This window comes from Somniosus microcephalus, chromosome 6, assembly GCF_052327205.1.
Source record: "Somniosus microcephalus isolate GS21.2 chromosome 6, FLI_Smic_1.0, whole genome shotgun sequence".
Taxonomy (NCBI): domain Eukaryota; kingdom Metazoa; phylum Chordata; class Chondrichthyes; order Squaliformes; family Somniosidae; genus Somniosus; species Somniosus microcephalus.
This window is the reverse complement of record NC_140992.1, coordinates 48,416,513-48,435,360: the sequence shown is the minus strand read 5'-3', so window position 1 is coordinate 48,435,360 and position 18,848 is coordinate 48,416,513. Positions and strand designations below refer to the sequence as shown.

The following is an 18,848-nucleotide window of genomic DNA, read 5'->3' as shown; positions in this document are numbered from 1 at the left end:
ATTCACTTAAAAATTAACTAAAAAAAAAATCAACAGTATTGCCTGTGAGCTGGTTTTAAATTATTTACAATACAACATCCTCAATGGCAATACTTTGAGTAGAGAACTTATATAACAGTGAGTGGGACAGAATAATTTACAATTGCCTCAGGGTTCACTCCCTCTGAAAACCACTGATGTTAAAATACTGGTTTTTAAAAATAATTTTCCTTCCTTTTTGCACCAATTTTCTCCTCTCCCCTCCTGAAGATGTTGACTCCTTGCTGGGGTATAGTTCCATTGGCGCCAGCTGCTCCCTTACCTCATGGGTGACCCTAGATACTCAATTTTTAGCAGGCTATTCAACTGCAGTTGTGTCACCACCTAATGACTGCATATAACAACAGAAAATGCTGGAAATATTCAGCAGGACAGGCAGCATCCGTGGGGAGAGAAAAATGTTTCAGGTCTGGGACCCTTCATCAGAACTGGAAAAAGCTGTAACTGTAACATATTAAGCAGGTGCAGAGACAGGGGGTTGGGGTTTAGGAGGGGAGGAAGGAATTGAAAGAACATGCTGTGAAAATGTTGCAAATGGGAATGGCAAAATCATACTGCATGAAAAATGGGGGCAGGGACTGCATATGTACATTTCCAGTGAGGGTCACTGGATAACAGTCAGGAGCAAGAACTCTGGTTTATTGTACCTCCCTAAACAAGACATTGAAGCCAACTGTAGCATTTGTACTGCAGCTGATATTTCCTATCTCAGCACATACTGAGGATTCAACACTATACCTTCCTGGTCTGTATGGCTCAACTACTCACTAGGTGATCTCGAAGGATCCACTTCTACAAACTGAGCACCCAGAGCAGTTTAAACAGGAAAAATAAAGGGAAAGACACCTAAAAAGATGTTAATAAACTCTATTTATAAAAAGAACAAAAAACACACAAAAATAAGAAGTTACAAATGCTAAACAGTACTGACATAACTACATGATTCAAAACTCCATTTGTGATTTTATAAGGGATAAATGTTGGCAGAATGTATTTTCAAAACGTAAGTGAAATAGAACTAATTTAATTAAATTAGAGCTTTTAGGATAATATGTTTCATTTAACATTTGTTGCTATCTTTGTGACAAATCTGAAACCAGTAAAGCTGTGAAATCACACGGGTGGGGGAGTCAGGTGCCATAGGCCCCAACAGGGTAAAAAGGTTTGTCGAAGAGTAGACCAGAATGAGGCACTACAAAGATGCAATGCAGAGTCACTGATCGATACGTGTGAAAAAGAGTTTACAAGACTCAGGGGCAATCCTAACACCAGCATAATGGCAGCAGATGACCGAATTATTCTTCTGCATCTTGGTCCTTGTAGCCACAACTGGTTTATCTTCTCTGAGGTATCATCTAATCTGTGAACAGAGCAACGACGTGACAGTTTTGTAACATTTTAATGAAAAGCTTTTCTGGATGGAAACGTACCTGCCTCCACCCCTACCTCAGCCCATCAGTTACTGAAACCCTCATCCTTGCTTTAGTCGCCTCCAGACTCAGCAGGGGTCATTTTAACTTTTGATGATTTTGTTAAACAGGCGATATTGGATCAGCCGCCCGTTATACACCGCTCCCGATTTTCCTTTCCATTGATTTCAAGGAAAATTGGGAGGAATATATAACGGGCAGCTGATCCAATACCACCTGTTTTACACTATCAGCAAAAGTTAAAATTACCACCAACTGTTCCACCAATCCTCCACCCTCCGTACACTTCAGCTCATCCAAAACTCTGCTGTCCATATTCTATCCCGCATCACATCTCACTCTTGTCCTTGTCAATCTACATTGGCTCTCGGTTCCTCCTATGCCTCACATTTAAAATTCTTATTCTTGTGTTTAAATTCCTCCATATCCTGGACCCTCTCTATATCTGTAACTTCCTCCAGCCCTACAGCTACCCTGTAAGATTTAGGATCACAGGCTCACACAGATTACCCAACAGGGTTTTAGAAGTTGCAAGGCTTTTATTAAAGAGCTACAGTTTTAAAGCATAATCAGATATTACATATGGTTTAAGCCGAGTATAATAGACATACAACCCGTGACAGTAGGAGCGATCTACGACTCCCGAATCGGAATGCCACGACCGGATGGACAGGGAGGCAGTACGGTGGTCTCGGATTAGATGGATTCCTGCAGTCTGCTGCAGTGGTCACTTCCGTTGGGTCATCTCTCAAGCTGTTGGAGGTATGAGGCCATCAGCCACCTCAGAGGCTAAACTTAACCAAGGTGTTAGGCCGTAGCCACCTTGGGGAAGCCTTCGCCCCTGACTGCCTGATTTCCTCTCTCGGTCGTCTATATTTATAGTTATTTCGGTGGGCTGGTAATCACCTGGTGTCAATCATTTGACCCCCATCCTATTGTCCAATTGTGAAGCGGGAAGGCACCCCTCGCCGTCCCTTTCTGCATGACTGACGAGGCCTCCCTCTTATCTTTCTGAGGAATGTTTTGACAAGTTTCTTCAAGGGCATTTTATGGCTTCGTGGCTCCTTGTTATCTAGCAGGTGCTATCCTCCCTGTTTCCTTGCATTTTACAATTCCCTTATCACTTCTATTTGTCTTTTGATGTGTGATATTCGACTTTACTGGCATTTATGCTGTCTGTTCCCGGTTGCATGTTGTCAGTCTCTGTTCTAAGAATTAAAACCCATCTTTGAATCTAACAGCTATTTCTTACAACCCTCATAATCTCCATTCTGGCACAAAGGCTCCACACTTTGGAATTCCCGTCCTAAACCCCTCCACCTCTCCTTAATGACCCTCCTTAAAACCCAGCTCTTTGACCAAGCTTTTGGTCATCCCTCCTAATATCCTTCTTTGGCTAGGCATCCGTTTTTTTTTTATTATGCCTCCGTGAAGTGCCTTGGGACATTTTTCTACATTAAGGCGCTATATAAATGCAAGTTGTTCTATTGGCATTCATTGTATAATAGCAAATTAATGGCACACAGGAAATGGCAGCATTCACCAAACTACAACCTACCTTTTCTCAATGTATTTGTGCTCATTCACATCAACTGCTATGTTAATTTCATCTGTGCAGATTTTATCTACGCCTTGTGGAATCTGCAAAACGGCGAAGACAAAATATAAAAAAATGTAATTTTACAAAATTCAAAAGGACATACAAGAGCACAAATTATTGGTGGTGAAGGTATCTTACCAGCACTCGTACCAAATTCCTCTCTGCCATTTTATAGAGTTCTCAGAGGCACTCTCTTCGCCCACAGTTCATAGAGACGCCCTCTTGATATAGCGCGGGGGAGGGAAGAGGTGGCGCGGGGGGAGGGAAGAGGTGGCGCGGGGGGAGGGAAGAGGTGGCGTGGGGGGAGGGAAGAGGTGGCGCGGGGGGAGGGAAGAGGTGGCGCGGGGGGGGAGGGAAGAGGTGGCGCGGGGGGGGAGGGAAGAGGTGGCGCGGGGGGGGAGGGAAGAGGTGGCGCGGGGGGGGAGGGAAGAGGTGGCGCGGGGGGGAGGGAAGAGGTGGCGCGGGGGGGGAGGGAAGAGGTGGCGCGGGGGGGGAGGGAAGAGGTGGCGCGGGGGGGAGGGAAGAGGTGGCGCGGGGGGGAGGGAAGAGGTGGCGCGGGGGGGAGGGAAGAGGTGGCGTGGGGGGGGAGGGAAGAGGTCGCGTGGGGGGGGGAGGGAAGAGGTCGCGGGGGGAAGTGATCGCGGTGGAGGGGGGGCGGTGGGAGAGATCGCCGGGGGGCAGGGGGGAGGATATGCATTTCCCAGCTTCGCATAGCAGAGAGGTCAATAACCAGCGGGCATAGATTTAAAGTAATTGGTAGAAGGATTAGAGGGGAGTTGAGGAGAAATGTTTTCACCCAGCAGGTGGTGGGGGTCTGAAACTCACTGCCTGAAAGGGTGGTAGAGGCAGAAACTCTCATCGCATTTAAAAAGTACTTGGATATGCACCTGAAAACCTACAGGGCTATGGACCAAGAGCTGGAAAGTGGGATTAGGCTGGATAGTTCTTCTTCGGCCGGCACAGACACAGTGGGCTGAAATTGCCTCCTTCTGTGCCATAAATTTGCATGATTTTATGACTCTAAATGACCATCAATATCCTGACTGAGGGTGGACAGAATATCCAATTTCTGGCCAGCAAAATGTTCCAGTAATGCTCCACAAAGATGCAATAAAATTTCCCAACAATGGACTTCACGATCCGGTACCTGTCTCAGGGATGCTCATACTGTGGTCGGGTTAGGCATGCTAACGGGGGAAACTACAGAGATTGGCTGCTCCCACCCACTCTCATTTACAGGCAAGCCACAGGCAGATGGTTTTGCAAAGAATTACGCCCCTGCTACAGCACCACAATAGCCCTGACCAAAGTCACATTCTCTGTGATTGTTATCATGGTGCACTATCCGTCTTGTCCTCTCTGCAGCCATTGATATGATTGACCACACCATCTCCTCTCTCCATTGTCCAGCTCAGTGAGACGGTCTTTGCTTGGTTTCCCTCTTACCTATCCAATCGTAGCCAGCAATGGCTTCTTTTCTTTCCCCTACACTATTAGCTTCGGAATCTCTTACTTAGGCCCCCTCCTCTTCGTCATCTAAATGCTGCCTTTTGGCAACATCATCCGCAAACATGTTGGCACTCTCTTTTCTCCCCCATCCAAAGCACCACTCCCATCTTCTCCCCTTCCCTCTTCCATTCATTACCATTTTCCCTTTCCCTCTAGTGCCACTTGTGTAGCCATTCATTGCCATCAATGTTCCCATTGTCTCCATTCTTAACTTCTTTCAATGTCATCGCTTCCCTATCATTTCCTCTCTCACCATCCAAGTCCATTTCCCCCTTTGCCATGCATTCCCCACCCATTTTCTGTCTTGCATTCTGCCCTCTCCCTTGCATTCAACTTGTGCTCTACTGTTGTATTCTGGGCCTCCCCCATCCTCTTTGCATTCTGTTACCTCCCATTTTTGTACATTCCTTTCCTCCCCATGGCGTTTATTTCCCCTTGCCTATTTCTACCACAGTCCAGCGGCTGATGCACCATACAGTCCCAGCTACTCATGCTTTCTGCACTAATAACCCTGGATTGCCAACTCGGGCTGTCAACTTCGAGCTAAAACCATTTATGTTAAAAACTTAGAACCAACATTAAGAGGTACCTTATACCTATTAAAATTGCATTTTAAGCATATGTATTTTAAATAGCATTTAAAATAAAACATGGACAGCAGTGGAATAAGTCCACTGGCAAAGCTTGCCAGAACTAATTTTGCAAGGCAACACATTCATTAGCTCATAAATTATTTGCAGATATGTTTTTGACATTTCATTTTGACATTTCACAGATACAACATCAAAACTGTTAATTACCTCTCCAGTTTCTGCTATTTCATTATAAAGGGAGTTACTGATCCCTGAACTCATGACTAATGGGTTGATGATTTTCTTTTCCTCAGTATATAATCTTTGGCTGTGGAATTCAGTACAAATGTATTAAAATCTGTTCCATAAAATGTATTCTACTTCATGTAGCCAGCTCAACAAGGTGTTGTGTTTGCTATGTCAAAAATCTATTTAGGAAGGTGATTTCAATATATTAAAAAGTGAATTATTTACTTATGATGTACAATTCACAATGCATCTGTAAAAGCAAAATACTGAAATATGTTAACATAGATCCACTAAATCTGTAATATGGCACAACACTGAACATGCTATTAAATTGTAGAAACTGACAATATATTCTATCATGTGATAAGACAGCTATGAGAGTTTTTCTGTGAATAACTTACCTCCTGTTTACTGACTGACTTGAGTTGTGCTGATACAATGGGGGAATTTTAACCTAAGAAAAACAGGTGGGTTAGGGGCATGGGGGTAGTTAAAGTGTTAAAAACCAGAATCCCGGAATTCGGATTTCCAGCATCTGCAGTATTTTGCGATCGTACTAGTGTTTGGTTCACTGCCACACCTCTTCTAGGAATGCCTACCTTGAAGAAGTTCTGCTCTTCTCTTCGACGGGATCTCCGTTTGGCTCTTCAACCTTGTTCATCTTCATTACTTTCAGTTTCCCTTCTCGTGTTTGATCAGGTATCTGCCAAGACTCGGTTTCACAGCCACATCATTTTCCTCAGCAACTGTCTCCGGTTCCGACTTATTCCACGTGGATTCCAACTAAACTTCCACCCTTCATGTTTCGGATCCACCCAGGATTACAAATATCTCCAAGATATTCATCATTCCTCGGACTACTGCTCTCGCCGCATCCTGAGATCCACACTCAACGCCATGTGGCGCCACATGAACACTCTCGACCTCTCTCTTCAGCAACACCGGCGCACTCTATCTCAAAGCTGTCCGGGTCCACAGTTCCATTTCATCCTTCAACTCATCCGACGCTTCAAAAAACTTTTTTTCTTCCTTTCCGATGTCAAGGATCGCAAGCTTCATCAACTCTTGGACACAACGCCCCTCCGGAACCTTCTTCCCCTTCACTTTCCTCTGACCCCCCTTCTCCCAATCTCACCCCCGCCGCGTTTTCACTATCCCCTCTGACCTTCCACCCTCTGACCCCGAACGATCAGTCCTCAGCAAAGGCCTGAGCTTCATCCCCTTACACCCCCACCTCAATGAATTTCGAGCTCGGCACGATGTTGAGCTCTTTTTCCGCCACCTTCATCTCCGTGCCCACTTCTCTGGCCAGGAGTCTTCCCCCCGCACGACTGACCCTTTCTCCCGCTTGCAGAATTCCCGTTCTACCTGGACCCCTCCCCCTGGCCTCTTACCCTCTCTAGATCTTTTCATCGCTAACTGTCGCCGTGACATCGGCCGTCTCCATTTCTCTGCTCCCCTCACTCACTCCAACCTACTTCCCTCTGAACTTGCAGCACTCCATTCTCTTAGATCCAACCCTGACATTGTCATTAAACCCGCTGACAAGGGTGGTGCTGTTGTTGTTTGGCAAACTGGCCTCTACCTAGCGGAAGCTGAACGCCAACTCTCCGACACCTCCTCCTACCTCCACCTGGACCATGACCCCACTACTGAACATCAAACCACCGTTTCCAAGACTGTCACTGACCTCATCTCCTCTGGAGATCTTCCCCCCGCTGCCACCAACCTCATAGTTACCCAACCCCGCATAGCCCACTTCTACCTCCTTCCCAAGATCCACAAACAGGACTGCCCTGGTAGACCCATCATTTCAGCCTGTTCTTGCCCCACGGAACTTATCTCTTCCTATCTCGACTATCTTTTCTCCCCTTGTCCAGTCTCTTCCCACCTACATCCGCGACTCTTCGGACGCCCTCCGCCACTTTAACAGTTTCCAGTTTCCTGGCCCCAGCCGCTTCCTTTTCACCATGGACGTACAATCCCTCTACACCTCCATCCCCCACCAGGATGACCTGAGGGCGCTCCGCTTCTTCCTTGAACAGAGGCCTGTCCAGTCCCCATCCACCACCACCCTCCTCCACCTGGCTGAACTTGTTCTCACAATGAACAACTTCTCCTTTAACTCCACTCATTTCCTCCAAATCAAAGGTGTTGCTATGGGTACCCGCATGGGTCCTAGCTATGCCTGCCTTTTCGTGGGCTATGTGGAATAATCTTTGTTCCAATCCTACTCAGGTCCCCTCCCTCACCTCTTTTTCCGATACATTGATGACTGTATCGGTGCCGTTTCCTGCTCTCGCCCCGAACTAGACAATTTCATTCACTTTGCCTCCAATTTCATTCACTTTGCCTCCAATTTCCACCCTTCCCTCACCTTCACATGGTCCATCTCTGACTCTTCCCTTCCCTTCCTCGACTTCTCCGTCTCCATCTCTGGGGATAGGTTATCGACCAATATTCACTACAAGCCCACTGACTCCCACAGCTACCTGGACTACACTTCCTCCCACCCTGCCTCCTGTAAGGACTCTATTCCATTCTCCCAGTTTCTCCGTCTCCGCCGTATCTGCTCCGACGATGCCACCTTCCACACCAATGCTTCCGACATGTCTTCCTTTTTCCGCAACCGAGGATTCCCCTCTACCGTGGTTGACACGGCCCTCAACCGTGTCCACTCTATCTCCCGCACTTCTGCCCTCACCCCTGCCTCACCCTCCCGGAACAACGATAGGGTTCCCCTTGTCCTCACCTTTCACCCCACCAGCCTCCACATTCAATGGATCATCCGCCGCCATTTCCACTACCTCCAAAGTGATCCCACCACCAAACGCATCTTCCCCTCCCCTCCCCTTTCAGCATTCCGTAGGGACCGCTCCCTCCGAGACACCCTAGTCCACTCCTCTATCACCCCAAACAGCCCTTCCCCTTCGCCTGGCACCTTCCCGTGCAAGCGCAGGAGATGTAACACCTGCCCCTATACCTCCCCCCTTCCCAGGGCCCCAAACACCCCTTCCAGGTGAAACAGCGATTTACTTGTACTTCTTGCAATCTAGTATACTGTATTCGCTGCTCATGATGCAGTCTCCTCTACATTGGGGAGACCAAACGCAGATTGGGTGACCGCTTTGCGGAACACCTCCATTCAGTCCGTAAGGGTGACCCCGAGCTTCCGGTCGCCTGTCATTTTAATTCACCGCTCCATTCCCACTCGGACCTCACCGTCCTTGGCCTCTTGTATTGTTCCACGGAAGCTCAACGTAAACTCGAGGAACAGCAACTCATTTTCCGATTAGGCACTTTGCAGCCTTCCGGACTCAATATCGAGTTCAACAATTTCAGATCATAACCTCGGCCCCTATTACTTTTTTACTTATAATTTTTTCCACCCCTTTGTTTTAGGTCTTCCTGTCCCCCCCCCCTTTCCTTTTGTTTCTCTCTCCCACCTAGCTGCTGTTTCCTAACCTGCCAGTACACTTCACACCTAATCTCAGCTGTCTTTTGTCTCCTCTGGCCTATTACCATCTCGTCTGGTTTCGAATACCTTTTATTGTCTCTTTTACTTCTTTTGTTCGATCGCAGCCCTGCCTTCGATCTATTTTATTTTCTTTCCAGTTTTGAAGAAGGGTTTCAACCCGGATGTTGCCTAACCTGCTGAGTTTTTCCAGCAATTTCTGTTGTTATCCCGACCTGAACCTGCTTCCAATCCGCCCATTTCTGGTTTTAACGGAGGCGGGAGGTGGGGCGGGACAAGGGCGGACAGCCAACCCGCTGCCAGGAGGCGGGCTATCTATTTAAATATTATAATGTGTTTAACTGTTGCTGGTCAGGTTGTGCACACTTCGTAAAACTCGCCAGCTACAGCAAGGCGAGTACTGCTGGATCCAGGAGGTAGGTGCCTTTACACTAACCTCCTGGATCCAGGGTCCCTGCCTAACCCACCCCCCCGCGATCAGAGACCCCCCCGCCCCCCGCCATGAGGCCTCCGAACCCCCCCCCCCCGATGATCCTGTCCGGCCCCGTTCCTCTCTCTCCACCACCACCCCCGCACGATGATCCTCAGTCCAGCCCCGATCCTCTCTTCCTCCCCACCCCCCACCGATGCTCCGACCCCGATCCTCCTCCGGCCCCCAACCACTCCCCGATCCCTCCCTACACCTACGGTGGTTGTAGCCAATAGCTCCCTTTCTGAAATTTAAGCCAGCAGTGCAATTCAATAATAGCCCCTTTAATGAGAATGAGTTAGAAATGAATTGATCTGCCATTATATACTTGGATTAGACTCATGCCTGGGTGAGGTACTTATCCGGAGCCAAGCATCCTTGCAAACAACGAAACACTTATCTAATCTCGCTGCAGAAAATGACATCTCAAGCCAATTAAATCCACATCAGTCAGGGTGAAATGTGCTGGTGATTAGGGTTAATCCTGGAGGCTGAGTATCATTGAACAGTTATCAATGAGATTCTCTGTTCTGCCATTGTGTGCGAACTGTGTCTTACACTACAGCAATGTACAGTGGTACAGCAGATCAAAGAGAGATTAAACTCAATGCTGTGATTGGCTAAAACCGCATCAATAAACTTCACCAAAGAGTTGCCTTTGAAATCTTTGGTTGCCTTTTTTGAATCTTCATCTTGCTCCCAAACACAGGTTTACATCAACAATGAACCTTGGAAGAATACTCCTTACTATACCACTGGAGTAGTAAGGAGCATATGCACATTCTATTTTCCCTTCACTCTGAATTTAAAGGGAGATTTCTGCTTAATTTAATGGATAGAAAATTACAGGCTAGGGAAGTGAAGGTTCCCAAAACAGAAAATCTCCCTTTTAGTACCAATTGGTGCTGATTTCAGACCAGAGAGCTGCATCCCTCCCAAAACTTTTTTTGGGTAACCTCCTGTCATCTCGCATTCTCTCTATTTTTCTCCAGTTCGCCACCTTTTCTCCCTTCTTCTGCTGGAAGCCCCTGCCCCTTGGCATCTGGCAACTTTGCAGCTATGGATAAGAAAGGGGTTAACTGGTGATTGGTCCCAGATCTTGGCGCAATTCAGCTCATAGATCAGCGAGATCTTCAAGACAAATCATTCTGTTTTGATTCCAGCCCCAACCCATGCTTCCCTCCACCCGACCCCCCCAATCCTCCAGAGTCCGGCCCTGATCCATTCTTCCCTCCCCCACCACCCCCCTCCCCCACCCCCGGTGCGCCAGAGTCCAGCCCTGATCCATTCCTCCCTCACCACCCACCCCACCGATGCTCTGGCCTTGATCCTCTCTCCCCCACTCCCCGATCCTCCTCCAGCCCCCACCCGATCCCTCCCTCTGACCTCTCTGCGGCCTACTGCCACAGGCCTACCAGCCCGCAGCCAGCCAGCCTCTCCATCTGGCTGACTGCAGGTGGGAAACAGAGGCTTCCCATTCAAATCAGGCCCTTCCGTTAAATTCAGCAGGGCCTGCGGGAAACCTGTCCTTCCGGGTTTCCCGACCACCTCACGGCCCCACCCATTAAAATTCAACCCTATTTTTCAACCACGAAATGTCTGCCAATTTCTTTTGCTAATTACATTCAAGTAAAACAGCACTCCTGCTACCCTGCCACAGCCATCGATTCAAATGTAAGCTATCTAAGCAAACTGCAAGTGAACATTCTTGACCAGATTAATCCAGTTTCACACAACAACATGCTTACAATCGCACCTGTCACTTCAAGTGATGTGGAATGAGGGTCAATTACTTTAGAGGGACGCTAAGCCAATATGGGAGACTGCCTTTATTTAAAAAGTAAATAAAGTACATTATATTGTTCAGACATTCATCCAAATTCACGGGTGACCCAAGGGACTAGAAATTGCACCTTGCACCTATTCCTTCTGATGCAGGCAGCATGCAGACTTCATGCTGGACACTGAGGGGGTGGAATCCCTTCCGGTTGCGGTACATCTCCGACTTCACATGCGGCGCCCGCAAAGCAAAGTGTCTTCTTCTTCCTCTTAGACAGTCCCTCGGAATCGAGGATGACTTGCTTCCATGCTAATAATTAGTTCTCAGGTGACTGATGAGTCCAATGCGGGACCTACAGTCTCAGTCACAAGTGGGGCAGACGGTGGTTGAAGGGGCAGGTGGGTGGGGTGCTTGGGTTGACGTGCGCCCCATCCACTGTTTGCACTTGGCTTCCGCTTGCTCCTGGCGAAGAGATTCGAGGTGTTCGGCGCCTTCCCGGATGCTTCTCTTCCACTTTGAGCCGTCTTGGGCCAGGGATTCCTAGGTGTCGGAGGGGATGATGCACTTTTTCAAGGAGGCTCTGAGGGTGTCCTTGAAGCATTTCCTCTGCCCACCTGGAACTCTCTTGCTATGTCGGAACTCCGAGTAGAGCGCTTGTTTTGGGAGTCTCGTATCGGGCATGCGGACGATGTGACCCGTCCATCGGAGCTGATCGAGCGTGGTCAAAGCTTCGATGCTGGGGATGTTGGCCTGAGCGAGAACATGCGGTGCCCGCAAAGCAAAGTGTGTGCAGTCAATGGCCTGCACCATGGGGAAGCCGCAAGCTTGCTCCGCCTGCTTCTCTCTGGCAAGAGAGAATGAAATGTATTCACCTCTCTTTGCATACAGAGCCTCAGTGGCCTCCCTTATGCAACGGTGAACTGTGAGATGTTGCAAACCTGCTGCAGCCTGGAAGAAGCCCACGAATAAAAATTCACGGCAACACTCACCTTCACAGCCACTGGCAATGCCATCCTCGCCCCGCTCTGAGGCTGCATTTCTGCCTGCAACAGGTGGCAGATTTCAGTGAGCACCTCCTTAGCGAAGTGGAGACGTCACATACACTGTTCTTCGCTGAGGTCGAGGTAGGAGAATTGCTCCCTGAAGACCCTGGGTGAATATGGACTCCTGCTGAGAGCCCTTCTCCACTTCCTCCTCCTCCCTCTTCGAGCAGCTTGTCCTCCTCTGTGTCGCCTCTGTTCATTCTCCCCGTCATGCTGCAGGCCAAGGGGGATACAAACTACTGCACCCATGTCTGGGAGCAACTGGTCTGAGCAGAAGCCTTGAAGTCACCTGCCACACCACTCCCTGGAGACTTCAACAGCTTCAAACAAAATAACAAACCACCAAACACTTGGCAGAGAACATAGAGGAAAATCAGATACAAAACTCAATGTTCCACCCATTAGTTTAAGTGGGAGAAAATATGGGTGGGCTATATAAGGCATTTGATCCTCTCCCCCCGCCGATTTTCCTCTATATGCTTCTGCCCAGGTGATCCTCTGTGTCTAAACACGGTAAGAGAAACCTTCCCAAGCATTTCTTCTGATTTGGTGAAAATATATATAAGATACAAATCAGAAATTATTGGCAAATGAACAGCAGAGCATGATAACTGCTGTAAATGTTCACGTTTAGTGGTCATCAATTTTACTATGCCAGCTTTACTTTGCAAAAACTTTTAGTTGACCTCGCATGCCCTTAATCAAAATGTGCGAGGAAAAAGACAGTGGGCTGGATTTTGCTAGGGCCGGGGAGGCGGGATTGGAGGCGTGTGGGGGATAAAAATCGCAAAACTGGCGTGCGGGCCCAAACCCGCCTCCATGCAATTTTCCTAAATTCGTGTCTGCTGGTCCCGACTCCGTCCCGCCTCCAGGAGGCGGGATAGGCCCTTAAGGCCCTTAACAAGGCTCTATAATCCCATTTTCCTAACCACTTGCAAGTTTACTCGTTTTCCCACGTGAAACACGCCTGGTGGGAAACACACATCTGAAACCTGGCGGGAGCACAACTGGCTTGCGGAGTAGCAGCTGCAGCTCAACCATTAAATGGCAGATTTGAACAGGCTTTAATTGCAGGTGGCATAACTTTGCTCTCTCAGGTCTGGGGGATCTTTCAGAAGGCATACCCACAGCTCTGGAAGTTTGGAGCCTGACAACCATCTCCAGTGTGACCTCCTGGGAAACCCCTCTCGCCACCTTCACTGAGCGCTTCCTCAACTGAGCCATTTTTGTCCTGCCCTTCTGGATATTACATGAGGCCGCCCAACAGCAGCAGCAACAACAGTTGCGCCAAGCTGCTGCTGCCCCACCCGAGGATGCACAGGCCAGAAGGGGCCAGCGTATGGAAGGCCGTCGGCGCAGGAGATACCCCCCAAACAGGGTCTACAGACGCAGGGTCAGCTACCTCAACATGTCTGAGCAGCAGTGCCAAAGGCGGCTCCAACTTTCGCGAGAGATAGTGGCTGACATCTGCGCAATGCTGCAGCAAGACCTGGAGCCCAGAGGAGCAGCTGGACACCCCTTATCAGTGGCCATCAATGTCACCATCGCACTCAACTTTTTTGCCTCAGGCTCATTCCAGGGATCAGCAGCAGACATCAGCGGCATCTTGCAGGCGGCCGCACACACCTGCATCAAGCGGGTAACCGATGCCCTCTTTGCCATCGCGCACAATCACATCCATTTCACCAAGGATCGAGCAAGTGTCATGGCGAGAGCGGTTGGATTTGCTAATCTTGCAGGCTTTCCAAGGGTGCAGGGCATCGTTGATTGCACACATGTGGCCCTTAAGGCTCCCCATCGCAATCCTGGTATTTTTGTCAACCGCAAGGGCTTCCACTCCCTCAACATTCAGCTGGTGTGTGACCACAAGAAGGAAATTTTGCATGTTTGTGCCAAGTACCCTGGCAGTTGCCATGACTCCTTCATACTGCGCCAGTCTACTGTGCCTCCGCTATTCAGTCCGCCACACCAACTTAACGGATGGCTACTTGGAGACAAGGACTATCCCTTGAGGACGTGGCTATTGACGCCGCTGAGGAGCCCATCCAACGCAGCTGAGGAGAACTACAACTCCAGCCACCTTTCCACCAGAGCCATGATCGAGCAGACCATTGGTCTGCTGAAGATGCGCTTCAGATGCCTGGATAGATCAGGTGGAGCCCGGCAATACTCAGCAGCCAGGGTCTCCAGAATCATTGTGGTTTGCTGTGTGCTTCACAACATGGCACAGCGTCGTGGCTTGCAGATGGCCGAGGACCAAGTGGCTCCTGACATATCCTCCTCAGATGATGAGGGGGAGGAGGAGAGTGAAGACGAACATCTTGCAGAGGCTCATCAACCAGCAGCAACAGTGCGCGAGAACATTGGTGGCCGGCATGCAAGGAACGCGCTCATATTGGGCAGATTTGCTGAGCCTCGCCCATGAGGGACTATTGCCTCGCATCCTTTTACCTGAGCACTGACAGTAGCCAGGAACCAGCTGACTTCTAGCGATGTGACCACCATACTGACCTCAAAGTGAAAGTCCCATTCGCGAAATGACACACGCCACAACTACAGCAGTAGCCAACAGATGATTTATTAACATTATTCTGATGGCTTTCAACCATAACACATTAAATTCCACCCAAGTGACTACCCTTGTGACTATTTGTGCAGTTTCTTTCTCTTACGTGTGCTCCTACGTAGTGGTTCCCCAGTGGCATCAGCAGATGTGGAGGCCCCTTGCTCACTTCCTTGCTGCTCCTGTCTGGACACCTTTGGCGGGCGTCCTCTGGGGTTGCGAGCCTGTAAGGGCTGCGCAACAGTCTGCTGCTCCTGCGGCTGTGCAGGGGTTGAGACGCCGATCTCACTTGGGTGCTGACTCAGGTGGGGCTCTGACCGAGGACTTGTCAGTGGCATGGAAGTTTGAGCGCTTGGAGAGGAGCCCCCACCTCCTTGTTCTCTGCCACCATCATCCCTCTCATGGGTCAGGTCCCCCTCAGCGCTTGCAAGTGGCGAGAGAGCACCTTGCTGCACATCAGGGGAGCCATGGGGACCCGTGTCGGGACTGGCAGTCCTTCTCCGAGGGACTGCCATGAAGGTCTGGTTTCTCTGTTCAATAGCTGCCCATCGCTCCTCCAGAGATGTCAGTCTAGTCTGAACACTCACCATGTTTTCAACACTCGCGCGACTTATCTCCTCCATGGCCGTAGCCAGCCTTTCCACGGAGGTTGCCATCCTTTCCGTGGTAATGCGTTGATGCGCCAATGACTCCACAAAGGCTCTGCTCATGTTAGCGACGGACTCCTCCATTCGCTCCACACTCGCAGCAACCCTGGAGACAAAACCTGCCAGAGACTCCTGCATATTTTCCTGGAGTGCCATCACCGCTGATACTGTGGATGGACCCAGAGGCAATGGGTCGACATGCAGCTGAGCCGAGCTGGGAGTGCTGCGCCCTCCGACTAGGACTCTCCACTGCTGTCCCTGTCTCCACCAATTGCGGAGGCTCACTTGTGAGCTGTGATACACCAGGTGACAACACTACTCTATGTCCCGAAGGTCCCACCGAGGTGTGAGTGTCTGCGCTGGTGCTGGGTGCGTTGCCTTCTGCTGACGCTGCGCCCTCAGAGGTTGCAGCTTCCTCTGAGGAGTCTGGATGCTGAGGCTGAACCTCCTCCTGCGTCCTGGAGACGGGAGCTTGCGATGGTCCTGTGGGGGAGTAAAGGAAAGTGTCAGAGATGAGAGGCCAGGGTTACCTGCACAGTGCTTATTGCAGATGATCAGAGGTCCATCTGCTAGAGCTTCCAAGTCATTATCAGCGAGTCATGCAATGCAATTGAGAGAGTTGGAAAACTCTTCTGTCACCAGCTTGCTCTGCTGCACCGGTCTCTCCATCCCCCACTTGTGTGTCGTCCTGGATGCCGACGATCTCCAGGATCGCCTCCTCCCATGGGGTCAGCTGGGCTAAGGAGGCTGCCCCTCCACCTGTCCTGGCTCGCTCTCTTCGGTTGTGAGCTCTCTTTTCCTGCAATGGGGGAGACAAGTGGAGTTTGAGCGAGAATGAAGGAGTGAGTGTAGAGAATCGATGGCATAGATGCTTAGAAGGAGAGAAAGATGGAGTGAGATGGCAAGACCAAGGGCCCTCCCTATGTGATGTAAGTTGTTTTCATAGCATGACAGTGATAGGGAGTGTGAGGGCTGCATAGTCCATTAGTTAGGTGAATGTGACCATAGAGAGAGAGGGAGTGGGAAAGGGTGCATGGATGTCAGTGTCAAGTGGGATGTGGAGGAAGAGATTGGTAAAGCTGAGATCTGGTGAGGAAAGGCAATGGGGATCAGATTAAGAGTGATGGGAACATCATACTCACTTTTCCAGTGCGCAGAAGGTCATGGAAGCGTTTCCGACACTGGATCCATGTTCTGCTGGTATTCGAGCTGGCGTTCACCTGCTCTGCCACCCTCAGCCACACAGCCTTGGTTTGCTGGGGTGGCTTCTTGCTCCCCGAGGAGGGGAAGAGCACCTCCCTGCTCTCTGTCGCTCCCTCCACCAATGCCTGGAGGGCTGCCTCGTCAAATCTGGGGGATGCCTTACTCCGATGTGTCGCCATGATTGATGATGGTAGCAGCAGCTGCCAGGGCCAGAAGCTTGGCAGTCTGCTGAAGTGAGCAAGGCTTGTGGAAGCCCTTAAATGAAGCAGCAGTGATGATGTCATCGGAGGCGAGCTTCCCACCTGAAAAGCTCACTGGCTAGGGGTTCCCACACGTGGGGAATCAATTGGGCTATAAAATCAAAATTGCATCAATTTCCCACATCGTTCAGGATTCGTGTGGGAAACACGAAATGTGGGGAACACGACCCCAACCCGCCCCCGTAGCAAAATCCAGCCCAGTATGTTTGACAAATTCTGTATTTAATCTGTGGCAGTACTTGAAATTTGTCGAGAATAATATTTTGGTAATTTTTTTGCAAATCAGTTCTGAAGACACGTCTTCAAAATATGCTGCAATTTTATGTAATTACTGCATATTTCTAAAAAGTTTTTAAAAATTCCATATCCTCAAGTTTGAAACACTGCGATAATTGTTTAAATTTCTGCAAGTTGTTTTATGCAAATGTTTCTGATACATTGTTCCAATTTGACTTGCTTGCACAGTGAATTGTAGTAATAGGTCTTGAATCTGGTAGAGGAATGTGTTTAAATTCTGTGATGGTTCCTGACTGATATCTAAAGCAACTGATAGAAGTATCAACATTTAGTTTAAACTGATACGTACAGAGCATCATTTTGTTGTGCCTCATCCAGCAGATTCTGCAGACTGCTCACTCTGTCACGTAAGCACTTAAACAACAAAAGATTATAAAAATGACAAAATAGAACAATATTCCTGAGCTTACCACCACTGTAGAACATTATTTTATATTAAACAACTCTTAACACAACTCTGTAATGCTGTAGTATTTCAGTGGTCTTGGTGTTAACTTTTAAAATTATAGCAAACATTTATGAAGTTTCATTGACCTGAAACGTTAACTCTGTTTCTCTCTCCACAGATGCTGCCTGACCTGCTGAGTATTTCCAGCACTTTCTGTTTTTATTTATGAAGTGCATTTTGTATGTTATGCAAATATAGTCACCAGGGTGTTATCATAAAAAAAAGATTAAAACATGATGAACATTTCAACAGAACCTACATAGAATAACCCTAAAATTATTTTGGGTAATTTAAAAAATAAATGTCAATGTGCATCAATCAATAGTTCACTTTTTAATAAACACAATGTATGACTGTTTGGTACAAAATGTAGCAGATGTATTTATGGCATAGTGCTAGGATCCTTTCTGCCCATTGCTTTTACCACCTCAACCTCTTTGTTCCCAGAAAACATATGGTGGGATACATAAAGTGACCTTTCTGACCTGTATGTTTTTGTTTCAGGGAATTGTTTTGATAGATAGTTGGGCACTTACGGATTTGTGATTTTGAGGCCTCCTGTCAGGCAGAAATAGGGTAGTAGCAGCCCAAAATGGTGGGGAATGATTTACCTCCCCCTGACGGTGTGGCCAATGCTATTTACTCAAGGTCCTACCGCTGGGCAGCCAGAGTGCCTGCTGGAGTCTGGTGGCAAGCCCTTTTAATATGTAAATCGGGATCCTATGTGGTACATTTTAAGACTCAATTGCATGCTCTGCACAGTTTCTGTTAGTGGTTCAGCTGAAGAGGTACCCAGAAAGGTAACTTTTAATTTATTTTTGATGGACCAGGAGGAGCAGGAGTGTTCCTCTGGACTGCACATGAATAACCTGTGCCACAGCCATGCCATGCCGAGAACAGAGCCCCCTCTCCAGACCTACCCGGCTGGCTCGCTCGATATTGCGGTGGCTGGAGCCCCAAGTCATTCGTTTTCAGCCCACTGGCAGTATGTTAATGAGGTCCGGCCCCCATAAATGGACTGGGCCTCCCGTTGGCACTATCTGGTGGCTCCCGCCGGAAAACTACACAAGGGGAAACCTACCCAACTCTGTGTTAGTCCAATAGCTGCTACACCAGAGCATAAACTGTGCTTCTCAATGACCACTGACTGCGGAGGATGTCACAGCAAAGCTGGGTCTGTCGTCACGCAGTGTTCAGAACTTTCCAGGAAGAGTCACTGGATAGTCCAGAGTCGGAACCCTAGCTAACTTCTGCCCTTCCAAGA

General features: G+C 48.8%; 1 protein-coding gene across 3 annotated transcripts in view; it reads right to left on the bottom strand.

Moving 5' to 3' along the window:
• Positions 1–891: 891 nt before the first annotated feature.
• Positions 892–18,848, bottom strand: part of LOC147115689 (inositol 1,4,5-triphosphate receptor associated 2-like) — a 92,947-nt gene continuing 74,990 nt past the window's right edge. For all 3 annotated transcript variants that reach the window (XM_085990156.1, XM_085990157.1, XM_085990158.1), the window contains 4 exons: positions 17,426–17,490; positions 5,379–5,478; positions 3,028–3,110; positions 892–1,399 (listed from right to left, as the gene is read on the bottom strand). In XM_085990156.1, coding sequence (XP_085846282.1) covers positions 1,153–1,399; positions 3,028–3,110; positions 5,379–5,478; positions 17,426–17,490 — 495 coding nt within the window. In that variant the 3' untranslated portion in view covers positions 892–1,152. The remainder of the gene's footprint in view (positions 1,400–3,027; positions 3,111–5,378; positions 5,479–17,425; positions 17,491–18,848) is intronic.